This window comes from Ursus americanus, chromosome 20 (assembly GCF_024610735.1).
Source record: "Ursus americanus isolate L20-20 chromosome 20, mUrsAme1.1.p, whole genome shotgun sequence".
In the NCBI taxonomy this organism is placed as follows: Eukaryota; Metazoa; Chordata; class Mammalia; order Carnivora; family Ursidae; genus Ursus; species Ursus americanus.
The window spans coordinates 31,647,832-31,662,274 of NC_142146.1; the positions used below are offsets into that span (position 1 = coordinate 31,647,832).

Sequence of the window (14,443 nt, forward strand, 5' to 3'; positions counted from 1 at the left end):
GGCTTTAGTGTTGACGCTGCCCTGGGTGACAGGAACCAGGAGGCCAAGGAGGAGAGGGAAGGAAGAAGCTGCCTTCTGTCAAATTAGTGCCCAGCGCCTTGAAGGCGGCCCTTGAAAGTTGCATTCCTCCCGCACAGAGGCAGCCGCATATGGAGCCCTCCCCGTCCCTTTGACAAAGCATTTGGTGACCTCTCACCAGTGATCGCTGGATCCCAGATGGCTTTAGGATCTGCTGCCCCACCCCCAGAACCCGCACCCAAGCCTTCCTGAAGCCTCTGTGGCAGACACAGAGGTGTGCTGCTCAGATTTCCTGTCAAGAGGGAACTTGCTGATTATCTGCAAGGAGTACATCCGAGAGCTGAGAGCTTTCAGCTGGTGCTGTCTCCAGGGTCTGCCTTAGCTTTTATATATTGCTGGATTCAGTTCGCTAATGGTTTTGGAGGATTTTTATACCTATGTTCATGAGAGATATTAATCTGTTATTTTCTTACAATGTGTTTGGTTTTGGTATTAGGATAATGTTGGCCGCAGATGAGTTAGGAAGTAAGCCCTCTGCTTCTATCTTTTGAAAGAGGTTGTAGAAAATTGGTGTAATTTCTTCCTTAAGTGTTTGGTAGAATTCACCAGAACCTATCTGGGCCTGGTGCTTTCTTTATAGAGGGTTATTGATTATTGACTCAATTTCTTTAAAAGATTACAGGCCTATTTGGATCACCTATTTTGTTCTGTATGAATTTTGGCAGATTGTGTCTTTCAAGAAATTGGACCATTTGATAACCTACAGTATCAAATTTGAGAGCATAGACTTATTCGTAGTATTCCTTTATTATCTTTTTAATGTGCATGGGATCTGTAGTGATACCCCCTCTTTCACTTCCGATATTGGTAATTTGTCCTTTCTTTTTTTCTTAGCTAGCCTCGCTAGAGGCTTATAGATGTTATTGATCTTTTCAAGGAATCAAGCTTTTGAGCTTGCTGATTTTCTTTATTGATTTCTTATTTTCAATTTATTAATTTTAGCTCTTTTTAAATTATTTCTTTTCTTTCGCTTACTTTGCTCTTCTTTTTCTAGTTTCCTAATTTGGAAGCTTAGATTATTGATTTTAGAGCTTTCTTCTTTTCTAACATATGCCTTCAATGCTCTAAATTTCCTTCTAAAGAGAGTTTTTGGTGCATCTCTCAAATTTTGATAAGTTGTGGGTTCATTTCCATGTGCTTCAGAATATTTTAAAATTTGTCTTGAGATTTCTTCTTTGACCCATTAGCTATTTGGAAGTGTGTTGTTTAATCTGCAAATATTTTGGAATTTTCCAGTCATCTTTCTGTTACTGATGTCTCGTTTAATTCCACTGGTCTGAGAGCAGACATTGTGTGACTTCTCTTCTTTTCATTCCATTGGGGGTGTGCTTTATGGCCCAGAATGTGGTCTATCTTGGTGAATATTCCATGTGCGCTTGGAAAGAATACGTGATCTGCTGTTGTTGGATGAAGCAGTCTATAGATGTCAATTATTTCTAGTAGTTTGGGGGTGGTGTTGAGTTCAATTATGTCCTTACTAATTTTCTGCTTGTAAATGGATCCATCCCCCTCACCCCAGAAGCATGAGGAGATTTTTCTCTGATATTCACTGTGAGACCTGGTAGAGATCCAAGACATAAACTCACAAAAATGTGGGGGTCCTGATGACTGGGTGCCCCTGGAGAGTTTTCAACTCTCAATGTTGTCCACATTGAGCCCCAGCAGTTTGCCAATTACAGTTCCGTTTTCCCACCCAGGCAATGGTTTCCCATGGAGGTTTCTGCTCTGGTGAGTATGATTCTCTGGGTCACCTGTCAGTCTCTCCAGTTTGGGGAGGAGGACAGTGGTTTACCTTGTGACTTCACTTCTCCTACAGATATAAGAAGAGTTGTTGATTTTTCAGTTTGTCAGCTTTCTACCTGTTGGAGGGAGTGATGGCTTCTACGCTTCTTACAGCCTGGATCAGAAACCAGGCGTGTGTCTTAGCTTTTGAACGGAGGCCAAGCTCTTCCTGGTCAGCCCGTAGCCAGTGACGGAGCAGACCAGGGTCTCTAGAGCCTGGTCATTTCTGCACAACAAGGGGCTCTTCTGTTGCACTGACACTTAGCCGACTGTCCGAAGTTCTCTCTGCCTGATCCTGCTTCCTCCCCCTTTATCTTTCCCACGTATTACCCTCTAACACTCTGTCTGCATTCCTAACTCTGTCTCAGCATCTGCTTGCCAGGGAGTCCACCCGGCACATTTGAACATATGATCAATACTATTGTTGGTTCCAGGAGGAGAACAGGGAGATCTATGAGCCATGGATGTGGATAATCTGATTTACAAGGTGTAGCTTGCTAACCTTCAGGCTAGTCTCCACCACTCACCCTGTCACAGGTCCCTGTTTGGCTGTGGTGCTATGAGCCGCCCTACATAGCATCGCCCAGGAGTGAAGACATCAGCACCTGGCCTCTTCAGAGTCCAGAAAAAGGAGGAGTTTCTGCCTCTCTGTTAAAACCAGTTTTTGTTTGAAGACCCACCTTTTCCATCAGCACCTGACACAAATTATGCTTTCTCCAGAGATGGTGAACTTCTTCTGGAAGGCTTTCATGGAGACCTTGTCTTAATACAAACAATAGTCCTGATGTTCTTATAAGTAGAAACATGGGGAGGTGGTGGTGGTGGGGCTGCGTGTCATCGTGGAAAGCAGTCACCGCAGCGGAGCTGAGAGATGATGAGGGCTTGAATTATGACAAAGGCTGTGAGAGTGGAGTGGATGTGGGGCTGGGAGAGTGGGTCAGAATGGCCCAGATTTCATCACTGAGGGGAATGAAGGAGTCACCAGTGACCACCACGAGTCTGACTTCGGTACCTGGGGGATGGGGATGTATTTACTGTGTTGGGGACCCAGGAGGAGTGGGAGGCAATTTGGGGGAGAAAAGGGACTTCGGTTCAGTGTCTTTTGATTTGGGGATGCCTGTGGGATATCTAAGGGAAGGCGTCCCGATCACTGCCTGACTTTTAGTTTTCTTTCGTTCTGCTTGCAAAATCAGAGAGAAGCAGCATCCTGTCAGGGGCTGTTGCTTTCCCTTTGGTCCCTCTGCTGGGTTTTCTGCAGCCCCTCGCCCTCGGGCAAGAGAGGAGCCAGCAGCGCAGTCTGCTGGGGGCTACAGGGCAGGCTCTTAACACAGCAGGGCCCTTCAGATGTTCCGAAACTGACAATCCCAGGTCTACCACCTGCCAGCATTTGTTCACAGAGACACAGCATCACAAACTCTCCGGACTGGAAGGGACGTTAGAGGTCATCCATTCCAGCCTCAGGGTTGGCATTCTCAGACTGTTCTAATAATTTAAGAGTTCCTCCTCCTATGAATACGGGAGACTTTCTTTTGACTTCTCCTTAATATGCTGTTAAAGACATGGTCCACCCATGAGCTTCTTTCCTCAGGAGACATACGTGGGGGCTCACGTTTGCGGGTCCAGCAGGGAGGGAGGCTACAAGGCCAGATTTGAGAACACAGTTCTTTCTGTCCTTCACACCACAGCTACGAGAATGGTCTCCATGGTTACGGCAGCTTCTCAGAGGTGCCTGGATGTTCATTTTCTCTATTTCCCTAAATGTCTAATTTATGAATCATCTGTTTAGGTAACCTGCTGCAAAGTTTCTGTATGTATATGAAAATCAAGAAATATATATTAAAACAATAAAAAAAAGTATGCTGATAGGCATTTTGGGTACATTTTTTTCTTCTACTAATAACAGAAATTAGGATTGACTTGAAACATTTCAAGTTAAACAAGATTCAATGAAAGAAACACTGCCTTCGTGTTCTTCAAAGGCATGTGAGCCAGAGAGGGGCTGGCGCTAACCTCATTATGTTTTCTTTAATGCGAAATAGCTATTTGCCTGACATTCCATTTGCATCTCCCCATCACATTCAAATGGCTGGGACATTGATTTTTTTTTTTTTTTCCCTAGGGCTCCCTTTGAACATGAAAGTGTTTTTTCCCTATTTTTTCCCCCTTGTGAGAGCAGTGATAAGAACAGATCGATAATTACATTGTTGGATAAAAATGAATATAAATTTTATTGAAAAACAACACCAGCAACAATGTGGGGAAAGCATACTCAACAGCCACTGGCCCACACAACTCAACACACACGCTATGAGAAGTAATCACCTCTGAAGATTTCCAGCTCCTTATTCCAAATGAAAAGAAATGAAAGATCCCAAACTGATGTGGGACACAGATGCGCACCACCTCTGAACACATCGTTAACAGCAAAGGATGTGGCAAAACTGCTCACCTTGTGTTTGCTGGGGGCGATCTAGTGTACTTCAAGGATTAGCTGGTTTCGAGAGAACTTAGTCTTTCCAGTGAGCATGGCATCTGAAACCCAGACCACTGGGGAAACTTTTCTACTTTTCAAGTCCTTTGAGAAGAGGATTTCACAAACTTTCTTGGCACCTTGCCCCTCCTGCTTAAAAACAGGAAACAGTTCTTTATGTCTAGCCTAAATCCTTCATGCTTCAGTTAATCTATTTATTTCCTTTTAATCTCAGCAGGCTGTGAGGAGTCTGTCCTGGTGGGACAATGCGGTGTATGGGGAACTCACAATGATCGTAATCAGATTGAAGCGGACCCAGCTGGGCTGCTGGCGCTGCCGATAATGAGCTGAAAGGAGTTAATTGCAGTTGTGGTTGTAGCCCATTTGCCTCCGACTCCCGCACCCTCCCTGACTTTCTGCACCCTTCTGCCTGTGGCCCGAGGGCTGCCAGCCCAAGCCCTGAGTGTGATCAGTTTCGGTCCTTCTCTGGCGTAGTAAGGAGCGCGGTCAGAGCTGTCCCTTCCAGTCCCCTATCCAGTGTTTCCGTTTCAAGACGTGATTTCCAGGCAAAACACTCCCCAGTATTACATGCCTTTTCTTCTTACCCTGCCAGGCAGGCTCCAAGCTCGCCTCACAGTTTGCACGTGGCAAAGATGTGCTCCGTGTGCACACCAGGAAGCACCCAGTGAATCGAACACAAACATCTCAGCAGGCTTTCTCAAGTTCTGTGTAAAAGCCCTGGCAATCGACTCAGCCTCGCAGACTGGCTGGCCGGCAGATCCATGTTCTGGGCACCAGGGGGCGCCCGTGCCATTCCACCAGTCGCTGGGACTCCAGCACCGGGAACAAAGATGCGGATTTGAATAAAAGGCTTCAAAATGCAACCCTGAATTCTACCCTGAGCAGCATGCGTGTAAAAATTCATGAAGACTGGATTTCATTTCATGTATTTTTACTTCAGTGGAAAGAAATACAGGTGATTTCTGACTGTGCCTACAGCTGTCTTTACAAAGGTGGGGGGGTGCTGGTTAACGCAGAAGGAGGGGCACGTGGTGGCTCTGCAGCCACTTGGAGATGCTGGGCCCGGTCTTGGTTCCTGGGGCAGCTGCTATTGCGCTGGGTGGCATCCTCTGTCTTCTCCAGAAGGTACTGGTTAGTTATATTATTTTTAAAAAGATACACGTTGTTCTCATCGGGACTAGCCACGGCTCTGGGTCCAGGGAGTGACATGAGTCATAGAAGGCACTCATTATTTGGATAAAACCCAGCACATTTCTTTCAACTCATAACAAAAAAGGCTGTTTTCAGGGTGTAAGAACTCCCCTTGTTTTCTGCCTCTGGGGCCTTTGTGCATTTTCCAGGCATGAGTGACAACAGTGCCAAAGGCTTGGGTGGCAGAGCCTGCCGGAGGGCACGGGACACAGGCCAGGGGAGAGCCCAGACGCCCATGGTGTACTGCCCTCGTGTTCCAGGGCCCTCAGCCTCCTGGAGGCTGGGCACCCCTGTCACATGGCTCGGCCAGGTTCAAGCTGGGTGGCAGCGGGGACCTTTGGGGAGATAATGAAGTGTTGGGAGCCTGGAACTTCAGACAGGCCTATTTGGGGGAGGCCGCTGCTGCGCACCCTGAGCTCTGAGATGGCAGGGGCAGGACCCCCTTGGTTCCCTCCATAACTCCAGCGTCTAGCACGGAGTCCGATGCTGATTAAGTGCCCCGGTAACATTTGCTGAATACACGAACGTGAGGATGAAGGCAGAGGTGGCGTGAGCATCCGGCCGGCCTGGCTGTCGAGCCCGAGGACATTTAGAACAGTAGCGGGCGCAGGGTGGTGCCAGCTCTCAGGGTGAGGGCACGGAGACGGGAGGGGCCACACAGCTGAGAAGCCAGGAGGCAGGGAGCACCTGCAGGGGCTTCTCGTGCTGGGAGGGTGCTGCAGTGGCCACGCAGGGCCTCTCCCTCCTTCCCTCTCCCACTGCCCTTGCAGAAAGGAGCCAGCCTTGCCGCTGTTGCCATGGCAACACGGGCCTGAGGTGCTGCTGAGGGCAGCTGGGCAGCTGAAGTTCCTAGGGCTGGAGCCAGCGTGCAAGGCAGGACCCCAGGGGTCTCTCGTGGCAGGGAAAGGCAGGAAGGGAGATGGGATGCGGACAAGCACCAAAATGGCTCCCAGAGCAGGTGGAGGTCCCCCGGTGTGGGCTTTGCTGGTAGGGACCCTTGGGGGCCGGCCGAGTGATTTCATTAGTCTCCTTGGCACTATGGTATTTGCACTACTCCCTGCCTGGCCTCCCTGCCCAGGTCTTTCTTTAGGGTTATCAACGAGGTCCCCCCAAGGGCCCAGCAGCCTCTTGAAGCTCCCCGTGAAAATGCAGGCCCCGGAGGGCCACCAACTCACTAGACTGAACTGCCACGGGCCTGTCTGAGAGCACAGAGATGGAGAACTCACACCCTTAGACTCAGGTGGCAGGGCTGCTGGGGTGTCCCTCACCCTCTGGCCCTCCACCCAGGGCACCCAAGAATGGGCCCTGGGAGTGCCCTCCTGACTTTTCTATTGCCACATTCCCAGCATATCCAGGGACAGTGGACCTGCAGCAAGCACGGGCTGGCTAGCTTCCTCCTCACGCCTTCTTTTCTCTAGGGCTCTTGAAGAGTGAGAGGCAGCGGGAGTGCAGAAGATGGTCAGGTCTGGGGAAAAATGGTAGTCAACCCTCCCTGGGGTTCAGAATTGGTGAGAAACACTGATAGGGCTGAAAGGGCTCTGCGATTCAGGACGACTCAGCCTTGCATATCAGGTCCCTCTCGGGCACAGAGGAGAATTCGCTCACGATCACGTGAAAAGCTTTCTGCCTGGGCAACCTCCCTGCTTTCCCACATCAGCCCTATGCAAACAACAACAGCATTAACACGAGAAGGGGGCATCTGGGCAGTGGTGTACAGTTTATGATACCTTGGATTTACATAGCACCTTTTTCTTCTACAGGGCCTTTGCCTCAGTCCCCTTGGCCACGGCCACAACCGGGGGAAGCCATGGGGACACAAACATGCCCGCTTCCGTGGCAGAGCGGAGAGACCGAGGCAAAGGCCTCGAAGTGATTTCATGCAGACTGGGTGGCGTCCAGGGCTCTCTGCACTTGCGCTGGGCCCTCCCTGGGCAGCTCTGGCCTCGGCCCTCTGGGAGGGGGCGGCCGCGGCGCCAGCCCTCACTGGGCGTTCACTTTGTACTTCAGGATGTAGGAGTAGAAGTTGTGGTTGGCGTTCTCCAGCACCATGACGTAGATCTCGTGGCAGCCGGCCGTGCTGCAGCTGCCCTCCCAGTAGCCCTCTCCATTCAGGGTCAGGGGCCACGTGTCCTGCCCCTTCACCAGGGCTTTGGCAACACCGTGTAGCTTCAGTTTGAACGGGACATTCCGGTTGGCGGGAAGCACGCCCGACAGGGGCTCCAGCAGCTCATTGTCCTGCCCCCAGTTGCCGAAGCTCTCGGGGAACATGGGCCAGCTCACCTTGGTGTTGGGGCAGCACAGCAGGTAATTGAAGACGAAGACGTAGTTGCCCGGCTCCAGCCTCTTCTTGACAAAGATCTTGAGGGCAAACTTGCCCGCCTGGGGCAGCTGGACCTTCAGCTCCGCCCGCTTCTCCCGGTGCAGCTGGAAGATGTAGCGCCGCTGCGTCTCCTCGGTGACGGGGCCTTCGTCCCCGTGCAGGGAAGCCAGCACGCTGACGCCCTCCTCCACGCCGAAGCTGACGGAGCAGCGGCCGTCGCTCGTGTGGATGATGGGGTCGGGGTGCGAGGGCTCCACGATGCCCATCTGCTCTGAGAACCAGCTGGGGCCCACGGGCTGGTGCAGCTCCGCCGGCAGCCGGACACCGACGTCCACGTAGTTGCACTTGACCGTGTACTCCAGCACCGAGCTGTAGACGTCCGAGTTGCCTTTGGCGAAGATCTGCAGCTTGTGGGGGCCCACCGTTGGGGGGTATATGTCCAGCTTCATCCCGTCCTTCCTGAGGCTCAGCAGCCCGTGCTCCTGCTTGCCGTTGAGCATGAACATGAAGAGCGTCGGGGCGCGGCTCTCGATGGTGACGGTGGCCTTCCCGTTCACTGTGGAGAGAGAGCCAGGGTCAGCGGGGGTGGCTCCGGGATGCGCTGCTTGCTGCTAGATGTTTCACGGCGGCTCTCTGGGGAGGAAGCCCTGACTCTAGCAGCTGCCCATTTCGATGGTGTGAATGCCCCGGCACGATGGGTTTTAAGCACTCAAGGTGAGGTCAGCCAACACGATGTGAGCCCTTGCGGCGCACCGCTGGAGGGGCTCCCCTCCCCGCTGCGGTGGTTCTCTTAGCACGAGCCGAAAGCTGAGGGTCTCAAGAGAAAACCTGCCCCAGCTGTATGTGCTTGCCTCACCCAAGCGATTCTTTTCAGGTGAGGGCTGCACGGAGGCTCAGCCTGATTCCGGAGCAGGGGGAGGGCCCCGGGGCAAGGCGGGGTCATGACTGGTTGGAGAGGCACCCTTTGTCTCTTTCCAGTCTTAAGTCTTGCCTCACACCACTCCCTCCAGCATCTGTTCTTTACAGCGTCAGCAGCTGTCAGGCGAACACAGGCCCTTAAAACCTGGCTGGAAGGGCTTCATTGCTGGAGGCGGAGCTCGAGGGGCGGGCTGCCTCTTCACTGCCCCCTGCGCCAGCCCCACGACTCTCACTTGGGCTATGGCTTGGCCCGTCTCTGCCTCTCGCATCCACTCTCTGCCTCTCCCATGCCCCCCCGTTTTATCCTCCTCTGTCCTGGTCACTATTTTTCAGGGTCACTTCTCTGGCTCTACGGCCCACGAGCACTCCCCTACCTGGTCCTCCCTGCCTCGCAGGACCACGGGGAGGGGCAGTGGCTCCTTGCAGAGCCTCAATCCCCTTCCTCTCGGAAGCCCCACACCTGCGCCTTGTCCCAGCAACCTCCCCAGCCCCACTGGGGTTCACACAGGAGTGCAAAGGAGGAAGACAGACTACCGTCAGAGCCATGCTCACTAGTAACCTTTCCCCAGTCTGAGGTCCAACGCTCTTGCTGGGGAGGCCATGCCTGGGCTCTCGAATGAGTACCTCCAAGACTTCCCCTCTAATCTGCCCCAAGGCCCCGACTCCAGGATGCTCTGCTCCTGCATTCAGTGCTCGCTCCCAACCAGCTGGTGAGAATCCCACAGGCAGCCGGAAAGGATGGGAGCTCACTGCCGGCTCCCCTCTGCTTCTTCACGGACTGCTTCTTCTGGAAACCTCTCCCTGCCTTCCCTTGGCAGGGAATCCCTCCCCATTGCCGTGTAACTCTCCTGTAACTCTCATCTGGCCTCTGTCCCCACTCTCCAAAGACTTCAGTGGGTGAGTTCCTTGGAGCCTCTGGGCTGCTGGCGTGGCCTCCTGGATGCACTCTCCTCCCCCTTGCAGCCCCCACACGCCCCCGCCCAGCCTGCCCACCACCGCCCCATTGCCTCTGCTGCCATTCCTTCCCTCTCTGCTCTACTACTGGTGGGATGCTTGGTGCTTTGGTGTGGTCTTGTCTACCTTCTTCCTCCACTGCCCCCAGCCACTATGGGACATCTGTCCCATGGTAACCGCCAAAGGAAAGTGCCCAGGAACAACAGACTTGTTACCACTCTCTCTTGGTTGAATCTCTCCTCTCCCCTGGCTTCCTCTTCTAAGCCAACTCAGTGGGCAGAAGCTGTCTCAGCCTTCAGCTGCTCATGGCCCCGTCCTGTTCCGTCTTGCTTCCCGGCTGGCTGTGAGATCCCACGGAATTCTCCTTTGATGTGGACTGCCACCCAGCACTTCCACGGGGCCACCCGAGGGCCCTGGGAAATTATCTACCTAGTCGCTCCTGGGTTCACTTGTGTGGGTCACCATCAAACTGGAGACCAGTGAGAGTCCTGTCCCCTCCTGTCTGGCTTGAGTCAGGACCCTCCTTTTTGGGACCACAAGGCATTCTCCCACATATCCCACAGCCCTCACACCTGTCCTTCCCTCCACCGCTTTCCCCCAAACCTGATAAGACCTTAGCATAACATCTGACTGCTAGAAGCCTCCCCTCCACCCTGCTGCCCAGGTGAGGTTGAGAGTCCCTGGAAGGCTCTCTTGTAGCTCCACGTCTCCTTCAGGAGACTTAGCACCCTTGTACTGAATTAGTTCTCTGCCATGTCTGTCTTCCCTGCAGGGGTGAGCACTGTGGGGAATTGCCCTCCTGCATCTTTTCCTGCGTGTCCCGGGCCTCACCAGAGTGCCTGGCCCAGCAGATTCTCTGCGAAGGTGAGCTGAACGGTTAGAAGACTTTCAAGAAAGACTGGCGACTCTGGGGACTCTGTGGGAGCCTGTGATCTCCCCAGCATCCGCTCTCCCTCCACCTCCCCTCACCCCTGTCAGTGGTATCCCACCCCCACCCCCCACATCCCCTGTCCTCTTCCTTCCCGTTTCACCCACCTCTTTCCCTCTTCTCTCTTCCCATCCCCACTCTTAACAAAACTAGCTCCAACAAAGAAATATTCTTTAAATATGCATCACGAATATGGAATCAAATTCGAGATTACTATATATTAAGAAACCCAGTGTTTACATTTCTGTTTCTCTTGCAAAGGCAAGTTCTACTCCGTGGCATTAATTTGATGTTGGTGTGGCCTGGTCCATGCTTCCCTGTGGTTCTGTGGCCCACACACAGTTCAGGCTCCCCATCTGATAGGAGCACAGGAAACCCGTTCTCAAAGACCACAGCCTAACGCTGTCCTTTTAGCAGCAGAAGCCTGCAGGGATTTGTAGTTTAAAGAAAAAGTACTCGAGAGCTCAGCAAACTGGTTAAGGAAAGCATTGTGAGGTGGAAGGGACCAGTCGGCTGGAAGTAACTTGGGGACACCTGTGTTCCCGCTGCCCCTATCACTCTACAGCGTGGGATGGGCTCACCTGCAGACCACACGCAGACCTCTCTGTGCTAACAGCCGATGTGAGCTCAGGCCTTCCCCTCTGGGAGTATAGGGGCCCCTGGTAGCAGAGATGGTGCCAACAGGGCTTCGCTGAAGTGTGTGGGTGTGGGTGTGGGGTAGGTGCACTGACGAGGCTGTGCCGAGCCCTGGACCAGGCACCAGGGCCTTGGACACACAAAAGACAAAGTCCCCCACAGTCAGCCCTGCGAGGCTTGTGACCACAGAACTGTACCCTCTCCCACACAGCTGGCCCCCCATCAACTTCAGACTTCACAAACACACCTGGCTGGGTGCCTGTGGACCCTGTGGGGATGTGGGGAGCAAAGGTCAGTCCAGGCCAGCCATGAGGACAGCTCAGCTACATGTCCTGCCCTTCCCACTCCCAGGGATATTGGCTGGAAAAGGCTGGACTCTGCCTCCAGGAGGGAAGCCGGCAGAGTCAACAGGCATCTGACCTGGAGGGGGAGGGGAATTCCGGAGGAAGGCAGGCAGCGCCTCTGGAGCCAGCCCTGGTCTGGCGGTACTTGAGTTCAGACGCTGGAGGGCTTGCTGTGTCCTTCCAGAGCACCTCTGTCCCTGTGTATGGTGATGCCTGCTCTCTTCCAGCTCCTAGGACCCAGCCAGCAGCCATTCCCTAATAAAACCTCCCCCAGTCCTCTGTCCTGGGAGACCCCACGGCTCTCCCACTAGCTGGTTAGACCACTGACACACAGAGCCCAGCTTGGCTGGGCCAACATGTCCTCTTTGCCAGGAGGTTGGGAGAACACAGCAGGCTAGTGAAGTCTGTCAGGGACCCGACCTGGGAGATGGGGACCACCAGGCCTGTAGTGGTCCGTTACCTGCTGCAGGAACTGGGAGAGACTCACCCAGCTGGGGACCCTCCAGCCCTGGCTCCCTGGCAGCCTGGGCTGTAGATAGGGTCCTCAGGGCCTAGGGAAACCCAAGGACTTCCTATGCATCCCCTTCCTGGTTTATGCTGCTGCGAGCAGGGGTTTGTCCCTGCAAGTGTGACCTATGGCCGCCTCCTGCCCTGATGGCCCGATGGCCTTGGCTGCCTTTGTAGCGTCTGTAATGCACAGAGCTCCCACGCTGCGGGCCTGGCTGGGCCCTGGCAGGTCCGTCCCCCGGGGGCCCGACGCCTTGAGGCACAGAGCGGGCTGCTCTGTCCCTGCTGCCAGCATGCCGGCCACCTGCTCCGGGCTTACCTGTTTTGATCACAGAAGTCTCCGGGTGGGCACTCAGCATCCCCTTGTTGTAGAATTCACTCTTGTGATACATGTTGCTCTCAAACTGCCTCAAGGACTGAGGGGGTTTCAGCAGTTGCCAGTTCTTGTTGTCTGGGAAGTGGTCCTCGATGAACAGTGCGGGGTGGGTGAGGAAGTAGAATTCATTGTAGCTAGAGATGGGGGGAAGCTGGTCAGTAGCCATGCGGGGTGAGTAGGCCTCAGCTCTGTAGAGAAGGCGGTGGGGCTCACAGGGGGCTCTTTGGGGCCTTCTTTTGCCTAGCTCCTCCACAGGAGGGGTCCTGCCGACAACCCAATGGGGAAAGGCACTATCTCCTTTCTTAACATGGGCACGGCAGGTGGCCCCTCAGTGGCTGCTTCCAGAAATAGGGGCCATGGCAGGATCTGCAGCTCCTCTTAAGAGAAGGCCATACTCCACGTGGAGCTGCGTCCAGGTGGGAAATGGGCTCCCCCTACTCTCAAAGCCCAGTAGAGAACCCATGGACCAGGTGCCAGCCAGCAGTGTGGAGGGACGGCAGGCAGGGAGAGTCCTGGGTGAGCAGCCCTCCTGTGGTCCCTGGGGCCAATGAGACACGGCTCTCTAGAGGTTAGTGATGGGGATCCAGAAAAGAACAGGGAGACTCTTCTGAGCTAATGCTTCGCTCTTAGCTTGTATTTGGCCTGTGTGCAGGCCTGTCGAGATTTAAACTACAAAAATCAGAGACAAGGCTCTCATTTTTTTGGATAAAAAGGAATCTGAGTTGCCGAGAGATGTTACGATCCAGGATGAATGTCATGGCTTTGGGTTAAGACCATAGTTGGCCAGAGCCTTGGAGAACAGAACGTGCTCCAGCGCCCTGCACCCCAGCACCCCGCCCCACCGTGGCTCACAGTGACTCTGCTCCCACAGCCCCCCTTCCTACAAACCATAACCCCTTCCTCAGAGATGTGATGTGGCTGCATTTGGCCCAGAGAGGTAGGGGAGGAGCCCTGATGTCTGGGGAAAGCAGACACCAGGAAGAGAACTCTGGCGTCCCTGTGTTGGAATACAGCCAGTGAGTCAAAGGCCTGGAGGGAATCTACAGACATCAAGCAGCTTCTCAGCTCTGCCTTCCTCTCTTGTATGGCCTGCGGGGAAGTGCTGGGCTTTCAGCACTTGGGCGCCAGAGGAGGGATTTAGTCAGTGGAGGGTGAGGTGACAAAAGGTCTGGGCCCTTCCTATTGGCTTGGAGCTAGCTCATTTCAGAGCTGGAGGAAGGGTGGGAGTGGCCAGCAGCAAAGAGAGGCCACCCTGGCCCTCCCTGGCCTCCCACCTGGCCTTCTCTACCTGCTGCTTCCTTCAACCTCGTGCTTCCCTCATTTCCACCAGCCAGACCCCCAACAGCACTGAGATTTGTACTTACAGGAAGGTGAATTTAGAAGTGGTAGAATCCACCAGGCCACTGCCCCAGGTGCTGTCCACCAGGTGCCATCTCCCCTCCAGGTACACGGCGTTCCAGGCGTGGTCAAACTCCCCAGAGAAGCTCTGCCCCGTCTGGTAGCCAAAGCCCTTGGAGTAGCCAGGAACCGTCATGCACTGCACTCCGGCGATCCTGGGGGCAGGACAGGGGTTCTGGGAGATGGCTCCTGCTGGGGCTCCCTGACCCCCGCAAGTCTGTCTATAGCCCCAGGCCTCAGGCATGTCTGCTGTCTGTCAGTCCCTCCGCGCCTTTCCTCTTCCCTGCCTTTCCCACAGTCCCATACAGACAGCCTGAGGACTGTTATTTCCAGGGCCGGGGGGCCGGGTGACACGGGGCTGGCTGGCCCTGCTAACACAGACTGGCTTCAGTCCCCACTGCCTGCTCCTCCCTGGAGACCAAGCAAATCACTTCCGAAACGTCTTTCCCCAGACAGAACTCTTCTGAGTGCTCTGCCTGCAGCCGCTCAGGAGGACGGTGGGTGCAAGGCGAGGATCACC

The 14,443-nt window shown here is 54.0% G+C and overlaps 1 protein-coding gene across 1 annotated transcript in view; it reads right to left on the bottom strand.

Moving 5' to 3' along the window:
* Positions 1–4,085: 4,085 nt before the first annotated feature.
* KY (kyphoscoliosis peptidase) overlaps positions 4,086–14,443 on the bottom strand; it is a 46,425-nt gene continuing 36,067 nt past the window's right edge. Inside the window, exons 9-11 of the mRNA XM_045791817.2 lie at positions 13,890–14,078; positions 12,469–12,659; positions 4,086–8,418 (exon numbers count right to left, since the gene is read on the bottom strand). Coding sequence (XP_045647773.1) covers positions 7,523–8,418; positions 12,469–12,659; positions 13,890–14,078 — 1,276 coding nt within the window. The 3' untranslated portion in view covers positions 4,086–7,522. The remainder of the gene's footprint in view (positions 8,419–12,468; positions 12,660–13,889; positions 14,079–14,443) is intronic.